Source organism: Microtus pennsylvanicus, chromosome 9 (genome assembly GCF_037038515.1).
Source record: "Microtus pennsylvanicus isolate mMicPen1 chromosome 9, mMicPen1.hap1, whole genome shotgun sequence".
Classification (NCBI taxonomy): Eukaryota; Metazoa; Chordata; class Mammalia; order Rodentia; family Cricetidae; genus Microtus; species Microtus pennsylvanicus.
Window position 1 is genome coordinate 107606256 of NC_134587.1, and position 26484 is coordinate 107632739.

Here is a 26484-nt window from a genome sequence, read left to right on the forward strand (position 1 = left end):
CTGTACACACACACAGGCACACACAGGCACACACTCAGGTGTACACACACACAGGCACACACTCAGGTGTACACACACACGGGCACACACACAGGCACACACTCAGGTGTACACACACACGGGCACACACACAGCCACACATTCAGGTGTACACACACAAAGGCACACACTCAGGTGTACACACACACGGGCACACACAGACACACATTCAGGTATACACACACGGGCACACACACAGGCACACACTCAGGTGTACACACACAAGGGCACACACTTAGGTGTAGACACACATGGACACACACAGGCACACACTCAGGTGTACACACACACGGGCACACACAGGCACACACTCAGGTGTACACACACAAGGGCACACACTTAGGTGTACACACACACAGGCACACACTCAGGTGTACACACACACAGGCACACACTCAGGTGTACACACACACAGGCACATACTCAGGTGTACACACACACGGGAACACACTCAGGTGTACACACACACACAGGCACACACATAGGCACACACTCAGGTGTACACACACAGGCACACACTCAGGTGTACACACACACAGGCATACACACAGGCACACACTCAGGTGTACACACACACAGGCACACACATAGGCACACACTCAGGTGTACACACACATAGGCACAAACTCAGGTGTAAACACACACAGGCAAACACTAAGATGTACACACAAACAGGTACACACAGGCACACACTCAGGTGTACACACCTAGGCACACACTCAGGTGTACACACACACAGGCACACACTAAGGTGTACACACACACAGGCACACACTAAGGTGTACACACACAGGCACACACAGGCACACACTCAGGTGTACAAACACACAGGCACACACTCAGGTGTACACACACACAGGCACACACTCAGGTGTACACACACACGGGCACACAAACAGGCACACACTCAGGTGTACACACACAAAGGCACACACTCAGGTGTACACACACACGGGCACACACAGACACACATTCAGGTATACACACACACGGGCACACAGGCACACACTCAGGTGTACACACACATGGACACACACACAGGCACACACTCAGGTGTACACACACACGGGCACACACAGGCACACACTCAGGTGTACACACACACAGGCACACACTCAGGTGTACACACACAAGGGCAAACCTTAGGTGTACACACACACAGGCACACACTCAGGTGTACACACACAGGCACACACTCAGGTGTACACACAAACAGGCACACACTCAGGTGTACACACACACGGGAACACACTCAGGTGTACACACACACACAGGCACACACATAGGCACACACTCAGGTGTACACACACAGGCACACACTCAGGTGTACACACACACAGGCATACACATAGGCACACACTCAGGTGTACACACACAGAGGCACACACTCAGGTGTACACACACACAGGCACACACAAGCACACACTCAGGTGTACACACATACGGGCACACACAGGCAAACACTCAGGTATACACACACACGGGCACACACAGGCACACACTCAGGTGTACACACACACAGGCACACACTCAGGTGTACACACAAACAGGCACACACACTCAGGTGTACACACAAACACAGGCACACACATAGGCACACACTCAGGTGTACACACACATAGGCACAAACTCAGGTGTAAACACACACAGGCAAACACTAAGATGTACACACAAACAGGTACACACAGGCACACACTCAGGTGTACACACCTAGGCACACACTCAGGTGTACACACACACAGGCACACACTAAGGTGTACACACACACAGGCACACACTAAGGTGTACACACACAGGCACACACAGGCACACACTCAGGTGTACAAACACACAGGCACACACTCAGGTGTACACACACACAGGCACACACTCAGGTGTACACACACACGGGCACACAAACAGGCACACAGTCAGGTGTACACACACAAAGGCACACACTCAGGTGTACACACACACGGGCACACACTCAGTTGTACACACACAAAGGCACACACACAGTCACACACTCATGTGTACACACACACACGGGCACACACAGGCACACACTCAGGTGTACACACACACAGCACACACTCACGTGTACACACACGGGCACACACAGGCACACACCCAGGTGTACACACACACGGGCACACACAGGCACACAGGTATATACACACACGGGCACACACAGGCACACACTCAGGTGTACACACACACAGGCACACACAGGCACACACTAGGTGTACACACACACAGGCACACACTCAGGTGTACACACACACGGGCACACACACAGGCACACACTCAGGTGTACACACACATAGGCACACACTCAGGTGTACACATACACGGGTACACACTGGCACACCCTGAGGTGTACCCACACACGGGCACACACACAGGCACACACTCAGGTATACACACACACGGGCACACACACAGACACACACTCAGGTGTACACACACACGGGCACACACACAGGCACACACTCAGGTGTACACACACATGGGCACACACAGGCACACACTCAGGTGTACACACACACAGGCACACACTCAGGTGTACACACATACGGGCACACACTCAGGTGTACACACACAAAGGCACACATAGGCACACACTCAGGTGTACACATACACGGGTACACACTGGCACACCCTGAGGTGTACCCACACACGGGCACACACACAGGCACACACTCAGGTATACACACACACGGGCACACACACAGACACACACTCAGGTGTACATACACACGGGCACACACTCAGGTGTACACACAAACAGGCACACACAGGCACACACTCAGGTGTACATGCACATGGGCACACACAGGAACACACTCAGGTGTAAACACACATAGGCACACACTCAGGTGTACACACACACGGGTACACACAGGGACACACTCAGGTGTAAACACACATAGGCACACACTCAGGTGTACACACACATGGGTACACACAGGGACACACTTAGGTGTACACACACACGGGCACACACAGGCACACACTCAGGTGTACACACACGGGTACACACAGGGACACACTTAGGTATACATACACATGTGCACACACAGGCACACACTCAGGTGTACACACACACACGGGCACACACAGGCACACACTCAGGTGTACACATACACAGCACACACTCACATGTACACACACGGGCACACACAGGCACACACCCAGGTGTACACACACACGGGCACACACAGGCACACACTCAGGTATATACACACACGGGCACACACAGGCACACACTCAAGTGTACACACACACAGGCACACACTCAGGTGTACACAGACATGGGCACACACAGGCACACACTCAGGTGTACACACACACAGGCACACACTCAGGTGTACACACAACGGGCACACACTCAGGTGTACACACACAAAGGCACACATAGGCACACACTCAGGTGTACACATACACGGGTATACACTGGCACACCCTGAGGTGTACCCACACATGGGCACACACACAGGCACACACTCACGTATACACACACACGGGCACACACACAGACACACACTCAGCTGTACACACACACGGGCACACACACAGGCACACACTCAGGTGTACACACAAACAGGCACACACATAGGCACACACTCAGGTGTACACACACAGAGGCACTCACAGGCAACACTCAGGTGTACACACACACAGGCACACACAGGCACACACTCAGGTGTACACACACACAGGCACACACATAGGCACACACTCAGGTGTACACACACATAGGCACCCACTCAGGTGTACACACACACAGGCACACACTAAGCTGTACACACACACAGACACACATAGGCACACACTCAGGTATAAACACACACGGGCACACACACAGGCACACATTCAAGTGTACACACACACGGGCACACACAGGCACACACTCAGGTGTACACACACACATGGGCACACACACAGGCAGACACTCAGGTGTACACACACACGGGCACACACAGGCACACACTCAGATGTACACAGACACAGACACACACGGGCACACACTCAGGTGTACACACATCCGGTCAAACACTCAGGTGTACACACACAGGCACACACTCAGGTGTACACACACACAGGCACATACTCAGGTGTACACACACACGGGCACACACTCAGGTGTACACACACATGGACACACACAGGGACACACTCAGGTGTACACACACACAGGCACATACTCAGGTGTACACACACACGGGCACACACTCAGGTGTACACACACACAGGCACACACTCAGGTGTACACACACACAGGCACACACTCAGGTGTACACACACATGGGCACACACAGGCACACACTCAGGTGTACACACACACAGGCACACACTCAGGTGTACACACATACGGGCACACACTCAGGTGTACACACACAAAGGCACACATAGGCACACACTCAGGTGTACACATACACGGGTACACACTGGCACACCCTGAGGTGTACCCACACACGGGCACACACACAGGCACACACTCAGGTATACACACACACGGGCACACACACAGACACACACTCAGGTGTACACACACACGGGCACACACTCAGGTGTACACACAAACAGGCACACACAGGCACACACTCAGGTGTACATGCACACGGGCACACACAGGAACACACTCAGGTGTAAACACACATAGGCACACACTCAGGTGTACACACACACGGGTACACACAGGGACACACTCAGGTGTAAACACACATAGGCACACACTCAGGTGTACACACACACGGGTACACACAGGGACACACTTAGGTGTACACACACACGGGCACACACAGGCACACACTCAGGTGTACACACACGGGTACACACAGGGACACACTTAATTATACATACACATGTGCACACACAGGCACACACTCAGGTGTACACACACACACGGGCACACACAGGCACACACTCAGGTGTACACATACACAGCACACACTCACGTGTACACACACGGGCACACACAGGCACACACTCAGGTATATACACACACGGGCACACACAGGCACACACTCAGGTGTACACACATCCGGTCAAACACTCAGGTGTACACACACAGGCACATACTCAGGTGTACACACACACGGGCACACACTCAGGTGTACACACACATGGACACACACAGGGACACACTCAGGTGTACACACACACAGGCACATACTCAGGTGTACACACACACGGGCACACACTCAGGTGTACACACACACAGGCACACACTCAGGTGTACACACACACAGGCACACACTCAGGTGTACACACACATGGGCACACACAGGCACACACTCAGGTGTACACACACACAGGCACACACTCAGGTGTACACACATACGGGCACACACTCAGGTGTACACACACAAAGGCACACATAGGCACACACTCAGGTGTACACATACACGGGTACACACTGGCACACCCTGAGGTGTACCCACACACGGGCACACACACAGGCACACACTCAGGTATACACACACACGGGCACACACACAGACACACACTCAGGTGTACACACACACGGGCACACACTCAGGTGTACACACAAACAGGCACACACAGGCACACACTCAGGTGTACATGCACACGGGCACACACAGGAACACACTCAGGTGTAAACACACATAGGCACACACTCAGGTGTACACACACACGGGTACACACAGGGACACACTCAGGTGTAAACACACATAGGCACACACTCAGGTGTACACACACACGGGTACACACAGGGACACACTTAGGTGTACACACACACGGGCACACACAGGCACACACTCAGGTGTACACACACGGGTACACACAGGGACACACTTAATTATACATACACATGTGCACACACAGGCACACACTCAGGTGTACACACACACACGGGCACACACAGGCACACACTCAGGTGTACACATACACAGCACACACTCACGTGTACACACACGGGCACACACAGGCACACACTCAGGTATATACACACACGGGCACACACAGGCACACACTCAGGTGTACACAGACATGGGCACACACAGGCACACACTCAGGTGTACACACACACAGGCACACACTCAGGTGTACACACATACGGGCACACACTCAGGTGTACACACAAAGGCACACATAGGCACACACTCAGGTGTACACATACACGGGTATACACTGGCACACCCTGAGGTGTACCCACACACGGGCACACACACAGGCACACACTCACGTATACACACACACGGGAACACACACAGACACACACTCAGGTGTACACACACACGGGCACACACACAGGCACACACTCAGGTGTACACACAAACAGGCACACACATAGGCACACACTCAGGTGTACACACACAGAGGCACTCACAGGCAACACTCAGGTGTACACACACACAGGCACACACAGGCACACACTCAGGTGTACACACACACAGGCACACACATAGGCACACACTCAGGTGTACACACACATAGGCACCCACTCAGGTGTACACACACACAGGCACACACTAAGCTGTACACACACACAGACACACATAGGCACACACTCAGGTATAAACACACACGGGCACACACACAGGCACACATTCAAGTGTACACACACACGGGCACACACAGGCACACACTCAGGTGTACACACACACATGGGCACACACACAGGCAGACACTCAGGTGTACACACACACGGGCACACACAGGCACACACTCAGATGTACACACACACAGACACACACGGGCACACACTCAGGTGTACACACATCCGGTCAAACACTCAGGTGTACACACACAGGCACATACTCAGGTGTACACACACACGGGCACACACTCAGGTGTACACACACATGGACACACACAGGGACACACTCAGGTGTACACACACACAGGCACATACTCAGGTGTACACACACACGGGCACACACTCAGGTGTACACACACACAGGCACACACTCAGGTGTACACACACACAGGCACACACTCAGGTGTACACACACACGGGCACACACACAGGCACACACTCAGGTGTACCCACACATGGGCACACACAGGCACACACTCAGGTGTACACACACACAGGCACACACTCAGGTGTACACACACACAGGCACACACTCAGGTGTACACACACACGGGCACACACACAGGCACACACTCAGGTGTACCCACACATGGGCACACACAGGCACACACTCAGGTGTACACACACACAGGCACACACTCAGGGGTACACACATACGGGCACACACTCAGGTGTACACACACACGGGCACACACACAGGCACACACTCAGGTATACACACACACGGGCACACACAGGCACACACTCAGGGGTGTACACACACACAGGCACACACTCAGGTGTACACCACAAAGGCACACACTCAGGTGTACACACATACGGGCACACACTCAGGTGTACACACACAAAGGCACACATAGGCACACACTCAGGTGTACACACACACGGGCACACACACAGGCACACATTCATGTATACACACACACGGGCACACACAAAGACACACACTCAGGTGTACACACACACAGGCACACACAGGCACACACTCAGGTGTACACACACACAGGCACACACTCAGGTGTACACACACACGGGCACGCACACAGACACACACTCAGGTGTACACACACACAAGCACACACTCAGGTGTACACACACACAGGCACACACAGGCACACACTAGGTGTACACACACATGGACACACACAGGGACACACTCAGGTGTACACACACACAGGCACATACTCAGGTGTACACACACACGGGCACACACTCAGGTGTACACACACACAGGCACACACTCAGGTGTACACACACACAGGCACACACTCAGGTGTACCCACACATGGGCACACACAGGCACACACTCAGGTGTACACACACACAGGCACACACTCAGGGGTACACACATACGGGCACACACTCAGGTGTACACACACACGGGCACACACACAGGCACACACTCAGGTATACACACACACGGGCACACACAGGCACACACTCAGGGGTGTACACACACACAGGCACATACTCAGGTGTACACCACAAAGGCACACACTCAGGTGTACACACATACGGGCACACACTCAGGTGTACACACACAAAGGCACATATAGGCACACACTCAGGTGTACACACACACGGGCACACACACAGGCACACATTCAGGTATACACACACACGGGCACACACAAAGACACACACTCAGGTGTACACACACACAGGCACACACAGGCACACACTCAGGTGTACACACACACAGGCACACACTCAGGTGTACACACACACGGGCACGCACACAGACACACACTCAGGTGTACACACACACAAGCACACACTCAGGTGTACACACACACAGGCACACACAGGCACACACTAGGTGTACACACACACAGGCACACACTCAGGTGTACACACACACGGGCACACACACAGGCACACACTCAGGTGTATACACACACAGGCACACACTCAGGTGTACACACACACGGGCACACACACAGTCACACACTCAGGTGTACACACACACGAGCACACACAGGCACACATTCAGGTATACACACACACGGGCACACACACTCAGGGTACACACACACGGGCACACAGAGGCACACACTCAGGTGTACACACACACAGGCACACACTCAGGTGTACACACACAGGGGCACACACTCAGGTGTACACACACAAAGGCACACATAGGCACACACTCAGGTGTACACACACACAGGCACATAATCAGGTGTACACACACACGGGCACACACTCACGTGTACACACACACAGGCACACACATAGGCACACACTAAGGTGTACACACACACAGGCACACACTCAGGTGTACAAACACACAGGCACACACTCAGGTGTACACACACACAGAGGCACACCCATAGGCACACACTCAGGTGTACACACACACAGGCACACACTCAGGTGTACAGACACACAGGCACACACATAGGCACACACTCAGGTGTACACACACATAGGCACAAACTCAGGTGTAAACACACACAGGCAAACACTAAGCTGTACACACACACAGGTACACACAGGCACACACTCAGGTGTACACACCTAGGCACACACTCAGGTGTACACAGACACAGGCACACACTCATGTGTACACACACACAGGCACACACTAAGCTGTACACACACACAGGCACACACAGGCACACACTCAGGTGTACACACACACAGGCACACACTCAGGTGTACACACATACAGGCACACACTCAGGTGTACACACACACGGGCACACACACAGGCACACACTCAGGTATACACACACACGGGCACACACAGCCACACATTCAGTGTACACACACAAAGGCACACACTCAGGTGTACACACACACGGGCACACACAGACACACATTCAGGTATACACACACACGGCCACACACACAGGCACACACTCAGGTGTACACACACAAGGGCACACACTTAGGTGTAGACACACATGGACACACACAGGCACACACTCAGGTGTACACACACACGGGCACACACAGGCACACACTCAGGTGTACACACACAAGGGCACACACTTAGGTGTACACACACACAGGCACACACTCAGGTGTACACACACACAGGCACACACTCAGGTGTACACACAAAGAGGCACATACTCAGGTGTACAAACACACGGGAACACACTCAGGTGTACACACACACACAGGCACACACATAGGCACACACTCAGGTGTACACACACAGGCACACACTCAGGTGTACACACACACAGGCATACACACAGGCACACACTCAGGTGTACACACACACAGGCACACACATAGGCACACACTCAGGTGTACACACACATAGGCACAAACTCAGGTGTAAACACACACAGGCAAACACTAAGATGTACACACAAACAGGTACACACAGGCACACACTCAGGTGTACACACCTAGGCACACACTCAGGTGTACACACACACAGGCACACACTAAGGTGTACACACACACAGGCACACATTAAGGTGTACACACACAGGCACACACAGGCACACACTCAAGTGTACAAACACACAGGCACACACTCAGGTGTACACACACACAGGCACACACTCAGGTGTACACACACACGGGCACACAAACAGGCACACACTCAGGTGTACACACACAAAGGCACACACTCAGGAGTACACACACACGGGCACACACAGACACACATTCAGGTATACACACACACGGGCACACACAGGCACACACTCAGGTGTACACACACATGGACACACACACAGGCACACACTCAGGGTACACACACACGGGCACACACAGGCACACACTCAGGTGTACACACACACAGGCACACACTCAGGTGTACACACACAAGGGCACACCTTAGGTGTACACACACACAGGCACACACTCAGGTGTACACACACACAGGCACACACTCAGGTGTACACACAAACAGGCACACACTCAGGTGTACACACACACGGGAACTCACTCAGGTGTACACACACACACAGGCACACACATAGGCACACACTCAGGTGTACACACACAGGCACACACTCAGGTGTACACACACACAGGCATACACATAGGCACACACTCAGGTGTACACACACAGAGGCACACACTCAGGTGTACAACACACAGGCACACACAAGCACACACTCAGGTGTACACACATACGGGCACACACAGGCAAACACTCAGGTATACACACACACGGGCACACACAGGCACACACTCAGGTGTACACACAAACAGGCACACACACTCAGGTGTACACACAAACACAGGCACACACATAGGCACACAGTCAGGTGTACACACACACGGGCACACACAGGCACACACTCAGGTGTACACACACACAGGCACACACTCAGGTGTACACACACAAGGGAACACACTCAGGTATACACACCCACTGGCACACACAGGGACACACTCAGGTGTACACACACACAGGCACACACTCAGGTGTACACACACACAGGCACACACAGGCATAGACTCAGGTGTACACACACGGGCACACACAGGCACACACTCAGGTATACACACACACAGGCACACACTCAGGTGTACACATACACGGGCACAAACTGCACACACACAGGCACACACTCAGGTGTGCACACACACGGGCACACACAAGCACACACTCAGGTGTACACACACACGGGCACACAGAGGCACACACTCAGGTGTACACACACAGGCACACACTCAGGTGTACACACACACGGGCACAGACTCAGGTATACACACACGGGCACACACAGGCACACACTCAGGTGTTCACACACACAGGCACACACTCAGTTGTACACAAACACAGGCACACACACAGACACACACTCATGTGTGCACACACACGGGCACACAAAGGCACACACTCAGGTGTACACACACACAGCACACACTCACGTGTTCACACACGGGCACACACAGGCACACACACAGACAAACACTCAGGTGTACACACACAGGCACACACAGACACACACTCAGGTGTACACACACACGGGCAGATACAGGCACACACTCAGGTGTACACACACACGGGCACACACAGGCACACACTCAGGTGTACACATACACGGGCACACACAGGCACACTCTCAGGTGTACACACACACAGGCACACACTCAGGTGTACACACACACGGGCACACACAGGCACACACTCAGGTGTACACCACAAAGGCACACACTCAGGTGTACACACATACGGGCACACACTCAGGTGTACACACACAAAGGCACACATAGGCACACACTCAGGTGTGCACACACACAGGCACACACTCAGGTGTACACACACACAGGCACACACTCAGGTGTACACGCACACTGGCACACACAGGCAACACTTAGGTGTACACACACACGGGCACACACTCAGTTGTACACACACAAAGGCACACACACAGACACACTCTCATGTGTACACACACACACGGGCACACACAGGCACACACTCAGGTGTACACACACACAGCACACACTCACGTGTACACACACGGGCACACACAGGCACACACCCAGGTGTACACACACACGGGCACACACAGGCACACACTCAGGTATATACACACACGGGCACACACAGGCACACACTCAGGTGTACACACACACAGGCACACACAGGCACACACTAGGTGTACACACACACAGGCACACACTCAGGTGTACACACACACGGGCACACACACAGGCACACACTCAGGTGTACACACACATAGGCACACACTCAGGTGTACACATACACGGGTACACACTGGCACACCCTGAGGTGTACCCACACACGGGCACACACACAGGCACACACTCAGGTATACACACACACGGGCACACACACAGACACACACTCAGGTGTACAGACACACGGGCACACACACAGGCACACACTCAGGTGTACACACACATGGGCACACACAGGCACACACTCAGGTGTACACACACACAGGCACACACTCAGGTGTACACACATACGGGCACACACTCAGGTGTACACACACAAAGGCACACATAGGCACATACTCAGGTGTACACATACACAGGTACACACTGGCACACCCTGAGGTGTACCCACACACGGGCACACAAAGGCACACACTCAGGTATACACACACACGGGCACACACACAGACACACACTCAGGTGTACACACACACGGGCACACACACAGGCACACACTCAGGTGTACACACAAACGGGCACACACAGGCACACACTCAGGTGTACATGCACACGGGCACACACAGGAACACACTCAGGTGTAAACACACATAGGCACACACTCAGGTGTACACACACACGGGTACACACAGGGACACACTCAGGTGTAAACACACATAGGCACACACTCAGGTGTACACACACACGGGTACACACAGGGACACACTTAGGTGTACACACACACGGGCACACACAGGCACACACTCAGGTGTACACACACGGGTACACACAGGGACACACTTAGGTATACATACACATGTGCACACACAGGCACACACTCAGGTGTACACACACACACGGGCACACACAGGCACACACTCAGGTGTACACACACACAGCACACACTCACGTGTACACACACGGGCACACACAGGCACACACCCAGGTGTACACACACACGGGCACACACAGGCACACACTCAGGTATATACACACACGGGCACACACAGGCACACACTCAAGTGTACACACACACAGGCACACACTCAGGTGTACACAGACATGGGCACACACAGGCACACACTCAGGTGTACACACACACAGGCACACACTCAGGTGTACACACATACGGGCACACACTCAGGTGTACACACACAAAGGCACACATAGGCACACACTCAGGTGTACACATACACGGGTACACACTGGCACACCCTGAGGTGTACCCACACACGGGCACACACACAGGCACACACTCACGTATACACACACACGGGCACACACACAGACACACACTCAGGTGTACACACACACGGGCACACACACAGGCACACACTCAGGTGTACACACAAACAGGCACACACAGGCACACACTCAGGTGTACATGCACACGGGCACACACAGGAACACACTCAGGTGTAAACACACATAGGCACACACTCAGGTGTACACACACACGGGTACACACAGGGACACACTCAGGTGTAAACACACATAGGCACACACTCAGGTGTACACACACACGGGTATACACAGGGACACACTTAGGTATACATACATATGTGCACATACATGCACACACTCAGGTGTACACACACACGGGCACACACAGGCACACACTCAGGTGTACACACACGGGTACACACAGGGACACTTTAGGTATACATACACATGTGCACACACAGGCACACACTCAGGTGTACACACACACGGGCACAGACAGGCACACACTCAGGGGTACACACACACAGGCACACACTCAGGTGTACACACACACAGGCACACACTCAGGTGTACACACACACGGGCACTCACTCAGGTGTACACACACCGGCACACACAGGCACACACTCAGGTGTACACACACATGGGCACACACAGGCACACACTCAGGTGTACACACACATGGGTGCATGCACACGGACACACACACTGGTGCACACACACAGGGAACACCCTCAGGGACACACACGGGCACACACACAGGGAACACACTCAGGGTCACTCACATGGACACACACACATGGACACACACTCAGGGGCACACACTCAGGAGCACACACTCGGGTACACACACAGGGAACACACTCAGGGGCACACACTCAGGGGCACACACACATGGGCACACGCACATGGGCACACATGGGCACACACACAGGGAACACACTCGGGCACACACACACGAGCGCAGGCACACACACAGGCATGTGCAATTACTGGGGAGCACACTGAATAGAACAAAGAGCAACACACCCACACACCCATCAGCGTTGCATCATTCTTCCTGGCCCTTTCCCTCCTGTGCCTTGGTGTCCATAACCTGGATGCTGTCTGTGCATGCTCATGGCTTGAGGCTCAGCTCAGCCACCTCTCCACCTTTGAGCAGCATCCAGGCCCTCCTCTCTGCTCTCCCAGTCCTTGATCTGCTCTGTGTCATCTTGTCTTCACAAGGAACCATCCTAGAATGCAGTCTGGCCTCGCCCCTCCCCAACATCTCCAGCCTGCCGACCAGTGCTTTCCCATCCACTGCTCCCGTCTGAGTCTCCTCACCTGCCTGTCACTGGCCCTTCCTAAACTCACCGTGCTCGGCCTCTGGGTCTCTGTCTATGCTATTGGGTTTTGGTTTTGGTTTTGGAGATGGGGCCACACCTTGCTGTCTAAGTTGGCCTAGAACTCCCTTAGGCTCACATAATCCTCCTGTCTCCGCCTCTTGAGTATCACTGACTGCAGGCAAGCACCATAGGGCCTGGCAATGCCACTGCTCTGATGTATTTTACCAGACGCCTACTCATCCCCCGAGCCCCAGCTCCAATGCCCACTTTCAGCAGCAAGGTTCCATTTCCCTGCCATGCCTCATCCTTGAAATGCTCAAGTCCCAGGTCCCTCTGTCTGGGAAGTGGTGGGTATCTCTGCTTGCCACAATATTCCTGTTCCCTCTAGCATAGACTGGTGCCAGCTTGGCCAATGTTTGTGGGGTGACTTGAATTCTAGCCCAAGCTGATGCCCCTTCCCACCTCCACCAGGTGGCCCCACAGCCGCTGTGGTTCTCAGGCACAGTGGCCAACCAGAGGAAGCTGACAGAACTGCCCTTCCATCTGCTGCATGCAGGTCGCATGGAGGAGCTGAAGCAGGAGGTGCTGGGTAAGGGTTGCCATGACAGAGACCACGAGGACCTTAGCCTCCCTAGCACACCCAACCACCCACCCACCCACCCATCCATCCATCCATCCACCCATCCACCCACCCACCCAACCACCCATCCACCCACCCACCCAACCACCCACCCACCCACCCATCCATCCACCCACCCATCCATCCACCCACCCATCTACCCACCCATCCACCCATCCATCCACCCACCCACCCAACCACCCACCCACCCACCCACCCATCCATCCACCCACCCATCCATCCACCCACCCATCCATCCATCCATCCACCCACCCATCCATCCACCCACCCATCCATCCATCAATCCATCCATCCACCCACCCATCCACCCACCCACCCATCCATCCATCCGCCCATCCATCCATCCACCCACCCAACCCTTCATCCACCCAACCATCCACCCACCCACCCATCCATCCACCCACCCATCCACCCACCCACCCACCCAACCACCCATCCATCCATCCACCCACCCATCCATCCATCCATCCACCCACCCATCCATCCATCCACCCACCCACCCACCCACCCATCCATCCACCCACCCACCCACCCACCCATCCACCCATCCACCCACCCACCCACCCAACCACCCATCCATCCATCCACCCACCCATCCATCCATCCATCCATCCACCCACCCATCCATTCATCCACCCACCCATCCATTCATCCACCCACCCATCCATCCATCCATCCACCCACCCATCCATTCATCCACCCACCCATCCATTCATCCATCCATCCATCCATCCATCCATCCATCCACCTAACCATCCATCCATACCTGTGATCTCAATGGACAGATGGATGTGTTGGAGGGAAGCCGCTTGTTGGTTCCTGGCCACCCAGCTAGCTTAGACCCAAAATAATCACACAGAAACTATATTAATTAAATCACTGCTTGGCTCTTAGCTCTAGCTTCTTATTGGCTAACTCTTACATATTAATTTAATCTATTTTTATTAATCCATGTATTGCCAAGTTGTTGTGGCTTACTGGGTAAAGTTCACAAGTTCACAGTGTCTATCTCCAGCAGTTCCATGGCTTTTCTCTGACCCCGCCCTTTTTTCTCCCAGAATTCAGCTGACTTTTCCCTGCCTAGCTCTGTTCCCCTATAGCTATGCTATAGGCCCAAAGAAGTTCCTTTGTTTAGCAATGGTATTTAAGCATGCAGAGGGAAATCCCACATCATAGATGAATAGATGAATGGACAGAAAGATGGATGAATGAATGAGTGGTTGAGAGATAGGAAGCAGAAGAATGGATGAATGGACGTTGGTACTGGGGGGAAAAGTACAGAGTTAAACCAGTAAAGGTATGGCAGATAAATGAATGGATAAATAAATGGCCATACAGGTAGATGATTATAGATACAGATGGATAGATGGAAGGATGGATGGATAGATGGATAGATTGGGCGCCACTCTGTAGTAATAGGAGCAGAGGGCTGCTTCCCGCCACCCGTCTAGCTTTACCCAAAATAATTACACAGAAACTGTATTCTTTTAAACACTGCCTGGCCCATTAGTTCCAGCCTCTTATTGGCTAGCTCTTACATATTGCTCTAACCCATTTCTAATAATCTGTGTAGCCCACGAGCTGGCTTACCAGGAAAGATCTTAACCTGCATCTGCCTGGAGTGGGAGAATCATGGCGACTCCTTGACTCAGCTTCTTTCTCCCAGCATTCTGTTCTGTTTACTCTGCCTTCCTAATTTTATGTCCTATTAAAGGGCCAAGGCAGTCTCTTTATTTAACCAATGAAATTAACACAAAACAGAAGACTCTCCCCCATCATTTCCCTTTTTTCTGTTTAAACAAAAAAGAAAGGCTTTCACTTTAACATAGTAAGATTACATATAACAAAACAGTTATCAAGCAAGAATTACAGTTACAATATCTACTTTATCTTTTATCATAACTAAGTATAATTATAACTAACCATTCTTCAACTCCATCAAAGACTCCAGAAGGATATAATATTACCTAAGCAAACAAGAAGTCCAAAACTCTAGAAATGACAGAGACATCTCGCTACCTGGACAGTCATCCAAAGTTCCTCTGTACCGATGGGGCATCCATCTTCGGCCTACAGGCCCATAGTTTCCAGCAGACATTTCCATGAAGCAGGAAAATTCCAAAGACAGTTCAGTCACTTTCTACTGTGTCCTGCAGAATGTCTCGTAGACTCTTTCATGAATCAGGAACCCCAAAGGATCATCTTACCTTTAGGCAAGTTCAGCAGTCCTCTCTCTGTGGGTTCTCTGTGTCCAGTTTATGAAACAGTCCAAGCAAGGGCAGTTTCTTGCCCAAATGGCTATCAAACTCCATAAGGAGCCTCTTCGATGTCCATCTTCCTCTTGAAGTAGCTGGTGCTGCCAGGAGCAGACGTATCTCATTGTCATGAAAAGCCCTAAATTATTAAAACATTAAATGCCATATTCTGTAGTCTTTGAAAGATATGAAGAATGCCTATCTAACTAAAATATATCTCTATATATCTAGAAAATCTAACTAACATGACTACAAGCTTTACTATTATTGATGATTATCCATTAGCAACCTATATTTCCTATTATACATTACATTTTAAAAATGAACTACACAATCACAATACCTTAATCAAGATTAGAAATATGCATATACATATAACAAAATTGACCTTAAAATCCATACCAATGCAAATTATTCATATCTATATCATATCCCCCCTTTAAATGTAAAATAACATTTATAGGCAATATTTGGGAACTTGGGCACAGTTTTTTCTCTCCAAACTGCTTCCTGCTGAATGGGGGCGCTGTTAATCAGATCTTTCATGGTATAACTTGTGTGCCAGGGTCATCTCAGTTGGCAGTTGAGTGAAGTAATTTTTTGAGGGTGTTCACGGCAACCTTTCAGGAGGTCATGGTCTATCATACCATATTGAGATAGAATCAATCCACAGGGTCTGGTCTTCTGTGAAAACAAAAGAAGACCCTCTCCAAAGCATCATATCCTTAGACCCAAATTTTGAAATCATAATACCCTTATATCCATTCTGGTTTAGCTTGGCAGCCCATGTAATGAAATGTCTCTCTGTACTTAGCTCCTTCACAGTCAAAATTTTTAAAGAAAACACAATGTACATAATCCAGACTCTCTGAGATAGATAGATAGATAGATAGATAGATAGATAGATAGATAGATAGATAGATAGACAGACAGATAGATGGGATAATAGATGGTGTGTATATGTGCATGTATTTATGAATAGATGGACGAATGTGTATGTTGGTAAACAGATGAGTGCATGAATAGGTAGACAAGTAGAAGAATGTATGGATAGATAGTTAGGTGGGTGGCTGGTGGCTGGATGTCTACATAGCTATTTCATCCACTTATTTTCCCACCCACCTGTGATTTTCAAAGGACATTCTTCCTCTAGGAGACACTTGGCAAATCCTGGAGACATTTTTGAGTCATACTTGTAGGTAGAGGTGTCATCACCTTCTGGTATGGAGGCCATGTTCTATCAACCACAGCTCAGTGCCCTCCACAGAACAGCCTCAGTGCCAGACTTCAGAGTTCCAGAACCCCAGGAGGAAAGGGCAGCCATCCTCCCACCCTCAGAATGAGCCAGCAGGAAGCAAGGGCTCCGACTTTCCTCACTCTTTGTCCTCCACAGGGAACATGAGCTGGATCTCCTGTAGGGGCATCTCTGGGGGCATTGAGGATCTGCTGGATGACTTTGACATGTGTGCCCCTCACATGAACTCTCCTGAGGTTGATCTGGTCAGAGAAGCCCTCCAGCTGTGCCGCCCTGCTGTGGAGCTCCGCGGGATGGGTGAGTGCCCTGGCCTGATAAGAGGGTTTGCTCTGTGCTGCTCTCCAGAAACCTCAGAAACCCATTCTTCCCAGGGGACTGCGAGTTGATTTTTCACCAACGTACACCTTCATTTATCAACCATTGACTCATCTGCTCATCCTTCTATTCATCCACCTGTCTATCCACTTACCCATCTACCTACCAGTCCCTACCTTCCATTCATTCATCATTCACCCACCCGCCCAGCCTTCCACCATTTGTATGTCTCTATCAACCCATCCATCCATTTGTCCACCCATCCATCCATACATCCACCCACTCATCCACCAACCCTCTCACCCACATATCCACTCCATCCATCTGCCCACCTATCCATCTACCCACCCACCTATCCATCTATCCACCCACCCATCCACCCACCCATCCATCCACCCACCTATCCATCCACCCACCCACCTATCCATCCATCCATCCACCCACCCACCCATCCATCCACCCACCCATCCATCTACCCACCCACCTATCCATCCATCCATCCACCCACCCACTCATCCATCCACCCACCCATCCATCCACCCACCCATCCATCCACCCACCTATCCATCTATCCATCCATCCACCCACCCATCCACCCACCCACCCACCCATCCACCCACCCATCCACCCACCCACCCACCCATCCACCCACGCACCCATCCACCCACCCATCCATCCACCCACCCACTCATCCACCCACACACCCATCCACCCACCCATCCATCCACCCACCCATCCATCCATCCACCCACCCATCTGTATGTGTCTCTCTCTGTCCACCTACTGTGTCACTTTCTTGTTTAATCCCATGACATCTCCTTCAGTACTAACTTATAGAATTTGGAATGCAGTAGGAAGGGAAGAGAGAGAGAGAGAGAGAGAGAGAGAGAGAGAGAGAGAGAGAGATATGCAGGGGGGAGAAAAAGAAGAGAGAAACAGAAAGCTGCCTCCTTAGAGAAAGTGGCAGAAAGGAAGAGAGCGGGAAGAGGCGGGCTTCTCTAAAGGGACAGTGTACTGTCTGCCATGCATGCAGGCATGATACAGGGTGCAGGGTGTAACACACTGTGCCTAGTTCCCAAGGGGCAGGGCCAAGATGTGCCTTGATGCTAACATTCCTCCCTTCTTTTCTATTAAAAAGGTGAGGAGTTAGGTGTGGTAGGTTAAGGGAACAAAGGCATCGAGTTCTCGAGTCTGCTTCCTGCTGACCTGGGGTGTGTCCACCATCTTTGGGGGGACCTGAGAAAGCTGGGGTGCTGCCACATCCAGGGTTTTTTCACTGCTGTCCAGGCTCTGAGGAACTGTCCAGTGTCTCTTAGACATAGTGAGTGCTGGCAGAGCAGAGGACAAGGTTAAGTTTAGAGAATTTTTTTTCTTTAGGTCCTGGTGATTGAGTGGGAGGGTGTTAGGACTGGGGAAAAGTGGGGAGGCTTGGACTCTTAGGGTCTGGTAGTTGAGGGAGGGGTACATCTGACCTGTTTGAGGCAAATCTTCCAAGTCAACCGCTGGAACTTACAAGAGTTCTTTGAGTTTGTGAAAACCTAAGTTTTAGACACATTAGCATTTCCACTGTTTATAATCTGCACTGAAATTTGTTTTATAGAAAGGGCAGTGGACTTGTGTCAGAAATGATGGTGACAAATGTTTGGTTTGGATTTGGAGACAGGGTTTCTCTGTAGCTTTGGGGCCTGTCCTGGAACTAGCTCTTGTAGACCAGGCTGGCCTCAAACTCACAGAGATCCGCCTGCCTTTGCCGCTAGAATGCTGGGATTAAAGGTGTGCACCACCACTGCTCAGCAACAAAGTTTTTTGCACAATGAAAAGTACCTTTTAAGTTTATAGTTAGAAGACAACCAAAGAGAATTTAAAGTCCTGAGCTTGCAGCCACGATCATGGTAGCACTCTGTCAGACAAATGGCTTTTCGAATTTTATTGATTAGTATTAAGACTGTGGACCCTTGGGGTCCTCATATAACAGTAGCATAATGAGAGAGGGATCCGGAGCACGTTTTTTTCTTTCCAGGGCCTCACACCGCTTGCCTTTGTCATCACCTAAGCTTCTTATCCTCAGACTTCATAACTTGCATTACACACCTTAGGTCCCTTTCTCATACTCTGGAACATTCTTATCCTCAGACTTCATAACTTGCATGAGGATCCCTTAAAACGCCCTCTTAAACCCTAAAACATTCTTGGGTCCTCACATCTAAAGCTTTGCGTTTGCATAGGTGAACCTTAAAGCACCTGTTCCTCCCATCACCATGGCGTCACCTTGACATGTAGGGGAAATCTGTTGTGTGAGTTAATTTCTTACCTGGGCCTGGTATGAGGTAAATGGTGTCTAGACTTAACATTAGCTCTAGGAGAGTGAGGCCGGGGACCTGAATTTTACACGGAGAACTGAGAAGGCACTGGCAAAGCTACCAGTCGTCAAACTGCTTTAGAGATCTTGAGAAGGATAAATTTTACCTGAGTTAGTGATTTACAAAACTTATTTGATTGGCTGCCTAAACAGCCACCCCAGGAACCCTCCACGATTGTTGAGAGCAGGGCATAGGGCAACCTCCATCTTTCGGCTGGCAGTTCAGGGCCTGCCAGACTTCAGAAGATCTGTGGATTAGGAGTTTGTAGAAGACCAGCCCGCCTTGCCCTGGTCAATGAGGCAGTCGATTCCCCAGTGTCCTGTTGTCCACGGTCTGAAGAGGTTGCAGCGGCTGAGGTGAAAGGCAGGTTTGTCAGTGGCTAGCGCTGCTACTTGAGAAGCAAGCTCCAGGCGGAGGTTCTTCTGGACCCAGCCATCTTTGGAGGAACTAGGGGTTGCTTCCAGGAGCTAACCTTTCTCTCTGTTACGAAAAGCCTTTTAAATTAAACATTTAAATACCACATTCCCCATATCTCAGCGTTTTAAAGCTGTCTGTTGGGTAGATAAAAATTATGACTTTAGTGACATTAGAGCAGGATCTGCCTGGAGAGCTGGGTCCACGCGGAGAGGCTGTGGAGGAGTGCTTTACCCAGAATCCTCCAGCTGACTTTAACTTAGCAGGACAAAGAGGTAAAGAAGGAAATTTGCTGTGGAAGTTGAACAGTAAAAACTGACAGTAGTGAAGACCAGCTTGCAGGAATGTCCATTAGCTTTTGTTCATCTGAATAGATCTTTAGAACCTTACAGTTTGACCACCATGTAGAATGTATGTTAAAGCAGAGTTGAATCAGACAGTATGTTGTAACAGATCTAATCACATTTTTATCATCATCTAAAAGCACATACTAGTTTAAAATATTTAAGACTTGTTATATTTTTGTCTAGAAGGAGATAACAATGAACAGACTTTGTTGGGACTGCTTAAAACAGTTTTCTTTAACAGTGAGAACATGGACACATACACATGGTTGAACTTAAGTTGCACACACATATGCACACACACATGCAGAGTTAAAACTAGCTTATATTCACACATAAAGTGAAATGAAAAGTGAGAGAGAGGAAGACGGCCTTTTCATCTCTGGCTCACACGTTGTAGCAAGCAAACAGGGCTTTTAAAGAGAGAGAGAAGCTAGACATTTGCAGGTCTTTGGAACAAAGAAAACTGGAGAATCAAAGCCACCAGTGAACAAGAAAGCAGACTCATGGCAGGTGGGAGAGAACCGATCGGCTGTAGGTGGGGTCCCTGCGTGAAACGAACACCTTAGCGGGCCCTGCCAAAGCACACCATCACGCAAACATGTCAATGTAACTGAGTCGGTGTAAGGGTAAGGTTTAAAAGCACAGGTTCCCAAGGGACAGGACCAAGGTGTGCCTCTGTGCTAACACTGTCCATGTGAGCTGTTCACTGTAGTCTTGGGGCTCACAGGGGAGGAACAAAGGAAAGCGGAGCTGCCCTGGTGCAGCACAGTCTGGTTGGTCATTGTCTCAGGTCCATTCTGCGGGATCCTGTTGGCACCAGGGCAGCCAGGCACCACAGGGCACTGTGTTCTTGCAACTTGAGATAACCCAGGGAGTTGGTGACCCAAAGCAAGAATAGATCAGAAGAGTAAAAATGGAGTTGGAGGCGCAGGCCTGTCATCCCAACCTCAGGAAGTGGAGGAAGAAAATCGGGAGTTCAAGGTCAGCCTCAGCTGTGACCCTGTGCCAAAAGGAAAAAAAAAAAGAAGAGGAGAAGAAGAGGAAGAGGAAGACGTAGGTTCTGGGACATGGCAGAGCTAGGACAGTGTTGCCACACAATCCTGAGGACCTGAGTTCAGAGCCCTAGCCCCACTTCAAAGCTCAGCAGAGCAGCAAGCACCAGAGTTAGGGTTCAGTCAGGCGGACTCCCGCCTGACTGGTTATGTGAGCTCAGGTTCAGTGAGAGATCTTACCTAAAAAGTAGATCTTGTGTGTATGATGTGTGTGTGGTATATGTATCTGATGTGTCTGATGTGATATGTGTATCTGATGTATCTGAAATGTATGTCTGATGTGTGGGGTGTGTCTGATGGGTGTGGATGTGTCTGGTGGGTGTGTGGGATGTGTCTGATGGGCATGTGGGGTGTGTCTGATGTGTGTGTGGGGTGTGTCTGATGGGTGTGGGGGTGTGTCTGATGGGTGTGTGGGGTGTCTGATGGGTGTGTGGGTGTGTCTGATAGTTGTGTGGGTGTCTGATGGGTGTGGGGGTGTCTGGTGGGTGTGTGGGGTGTCTAATGGGTGTGTGGGTGTGTCTGATAGTTGTGTGGGTGTCTGATGTGTGTGTGGGGGGTGTCTGATGGGTGTGTGCGGTGTCTGGTGGGTGTGTGGGTGTGTCTGATAGTTGTGTGGGTGTCTGATGGGTGTGGGGGTGTCTGGTGGTGTGGGGGTGTGTCTGATGGGTGTGGGGGTGTGTCTGATGGGTGTGTGGGGTGTCTGATGGGTGTGTGGGTGTGTCTGATAGTTGTGTGGGTGTCTGATGGGTGTGGGGGTGTCTGGTGGTGTGGGGGTGTGTCTGATAGTTGTGTGGGTGTCTGATGGGTGTGGGTGTGTCTGATGGGTGTGTGGGATGTGTCTGATGGGTGTTGGGGTGTGTCTGATGGGTGTGTGGGATGTGTCTGATGGGTGTTGGGGTGTGTCTGATGGGTGTGTGCGGTGTCTGGTGGGTGTGGGGTGTCTGATGGGTGTGCAGGGTGTGTCTGATGGGTGTGTGGGGTGTCTTCGATGGCCATGGAGCTCCAGCGATCCACTTGTCTCTGTCTCCCCAGTTATGGTGCAAACCAGCTGGCAGGGCTTTTGCAGGGTGCTGGGATCAAACTTAAACTCCGCCAGTCAGCACTGCCACCTGCTTAGACAGTGTGCCATCAGGCTCTCTCCATAGCTGCGGAACCATCACCCTCCTTCCTTGCTATGGCTGGTCCCTATGCCACCCTCATTCCCCATCACTCTCCCTAAGTCCTGGTTCCTCCTCTTGGGGCTGCTTCCTGGATTTAAGAACCCGAAGGCTCTACATGCTTCCTGAAAATTGTTTGAGGTATAGTCTTATGAGTTCCAGGCCCAGGGCTTTGTGCATGCTGAGGGAGCACTCTACCTGCTGAACCACCCCAACACACACACACACACACAGGGAGAGAGGGGGGGCACGTACACACGCACAGAGTCAGCAAGAGCTTTGCAAAAGCGCCTTCCTTTACAACCCCTGGTTCCCCCAGCAGAAGGTGGGAGGTGGTGAGAAATGTCACCACCAGAGGGCGCCACGGCATCGTGTGTTCCCAGAGCATTTCCATCGCTGCTGGGAAATGCCGTGTACAGGATTCTGTAACCGCTACCCCAAGCGCCAGTGTGGTTTTCATGAAGTAGTTTCTGAGCCTCCATTTTTATTTTTGTATGTGTGTGCGGGTGTCCATGCTCGGTAGTTTGAGTTACAGGTGAGCCACCCGATTGTGGGTGCATGTTCAAAACCACTGAGAATTCTCTCCAGCCCCCTCCTTTTCAAAAGTGTTCTGTTTGCATGTGCCCTCGTGTGTGGGAAGTCAGAGAACAGCCTGAGGGGGCTGGCTCTCCTGGGTCCAGGATATTGAACTCAGGTCACGAGGCCTGAAAGCAAGCACATTATCCCTGCTAGTCTCTAACCTCCATCCTTTTTCAGTCAGAGGGTGCTATCCAGCTGAGTGGGTGTCTGTGCTGTGTGTGCATTTACAGCCAGGCAGATGACATGCTTGTCCCTGGCAAGCTGAAGTGTGGGGCAGGGGGCTGAGGACAGCCAAATGGGTTCAAGACACAAGGTCAAACAGCAGTCTAGGCGGTAGAACCGGACAGGAGTCCGGAATGGATTTAGCAGAGGTGGCGTAGCATTTGAAAACTGGGCACAGTTCACCCATCTACTGAACCTCCTACTCTTCTCGTTGCTCTTTCATCTGTCTGTCTGTCTTCCCTCCACACTTTACCAATTCGCCCGTCTACCCGTCAGTCTGCCCGTCCACCCGTCAATCTGCCCATCCACCTGTCAATCTGCCCACCCACCCGTCAATCCGCCCATCCATCCATCAATCTGCCCATCCACCCGTCAATCTGCCCGTACACCCGTCAATCTGCCCGTCCACCCGTCAATCTGCACATCCATCCATCAATCTGCCCATCCATCCGTCAGCCTCCCACCCTCACATCCGTCCATCTTCCCACCTTCCATCCACCTTTCCATCCATCTACCCACACACTCCCATCAGTCAGGCATCCTTCCTCACTCTACCCACTCACCCATGCACCTGGGTCTCAGCTATTTGGGGAGCTGCAGTGAGAGACTCTCTTGAGCCCAGAAGTCAAGACTGATCTGGGCAATAATGAAACAAGTTAGTTAATTAACTCATTGATGGAGAAGTGCCTCTGGAGGAGAATGACTGGTTTGAGGAAGGGCTCAGGAAGCGCAAAGCGCACCAGACAGAGGGAACATGGTCAGCGGAACCTGGAAGCTGGTGGCTATTCTGTGCTCAGGAGGCAGGGGGATGGAGGGACACAGAAACTGAAGCAGAAGGGGTTTGAGGGCCTGGGGCTTCTCTTCTACAGGCCTTGGGGTTCATGGGTGTGGGGAGGTTCAGCCAGGCAGTGATACACCCCTTTTTATTACAGAGAATAGTGTCCTATACACCGAGCTCCTGGCCAGGCTCCTTTTCTTTGCTACGTCATATCCAGCAATGATCGGGCAGCTGTGCCAACAAGCACAGAGCTGGTTCCGTGCCTGCCCACACCCAGTGCTGGTGCCCTTGGCAGGATTTCTACAGCCACCTGGGGGAAGATTTCGAGCCACTCTCACTGGATGTCACAAAGGTGAGTGTCCCCAACATCA

At 51.5% G+C, this 26484-nt stretch overlaps 1 protein-coding gene across 3 annotated transcripts in view; it reads left to right on the forward strand.

Annotated features, from left to right (window-relative positions):
• Nucleotides 1–26484, forward strand: part of Nwd1 (NACHT and WD repeat domain containing 1) — a 141550-nt gene that overhangs the window by 37207 nt on the left and 77859 nt on the right. For all 3 annotated transcript variants that reach the window (XM_075987010.1, XM_075987011.1, XM_075987009.1), the window contains 3 exons: nt 15211–15328; nt 19028–19186; nt 26268–26465. In XM_075987010.1, the coding sequence (XP_075843125.1) occupies nt 15211–15328; nt 19028–19186; nt 26268–26465 (475 nt within the window). The remainder of the gene's footprint in view (nt 1–15210; nt 15329–19027; nt 19187–26267; nt 26466–26484) is intronic.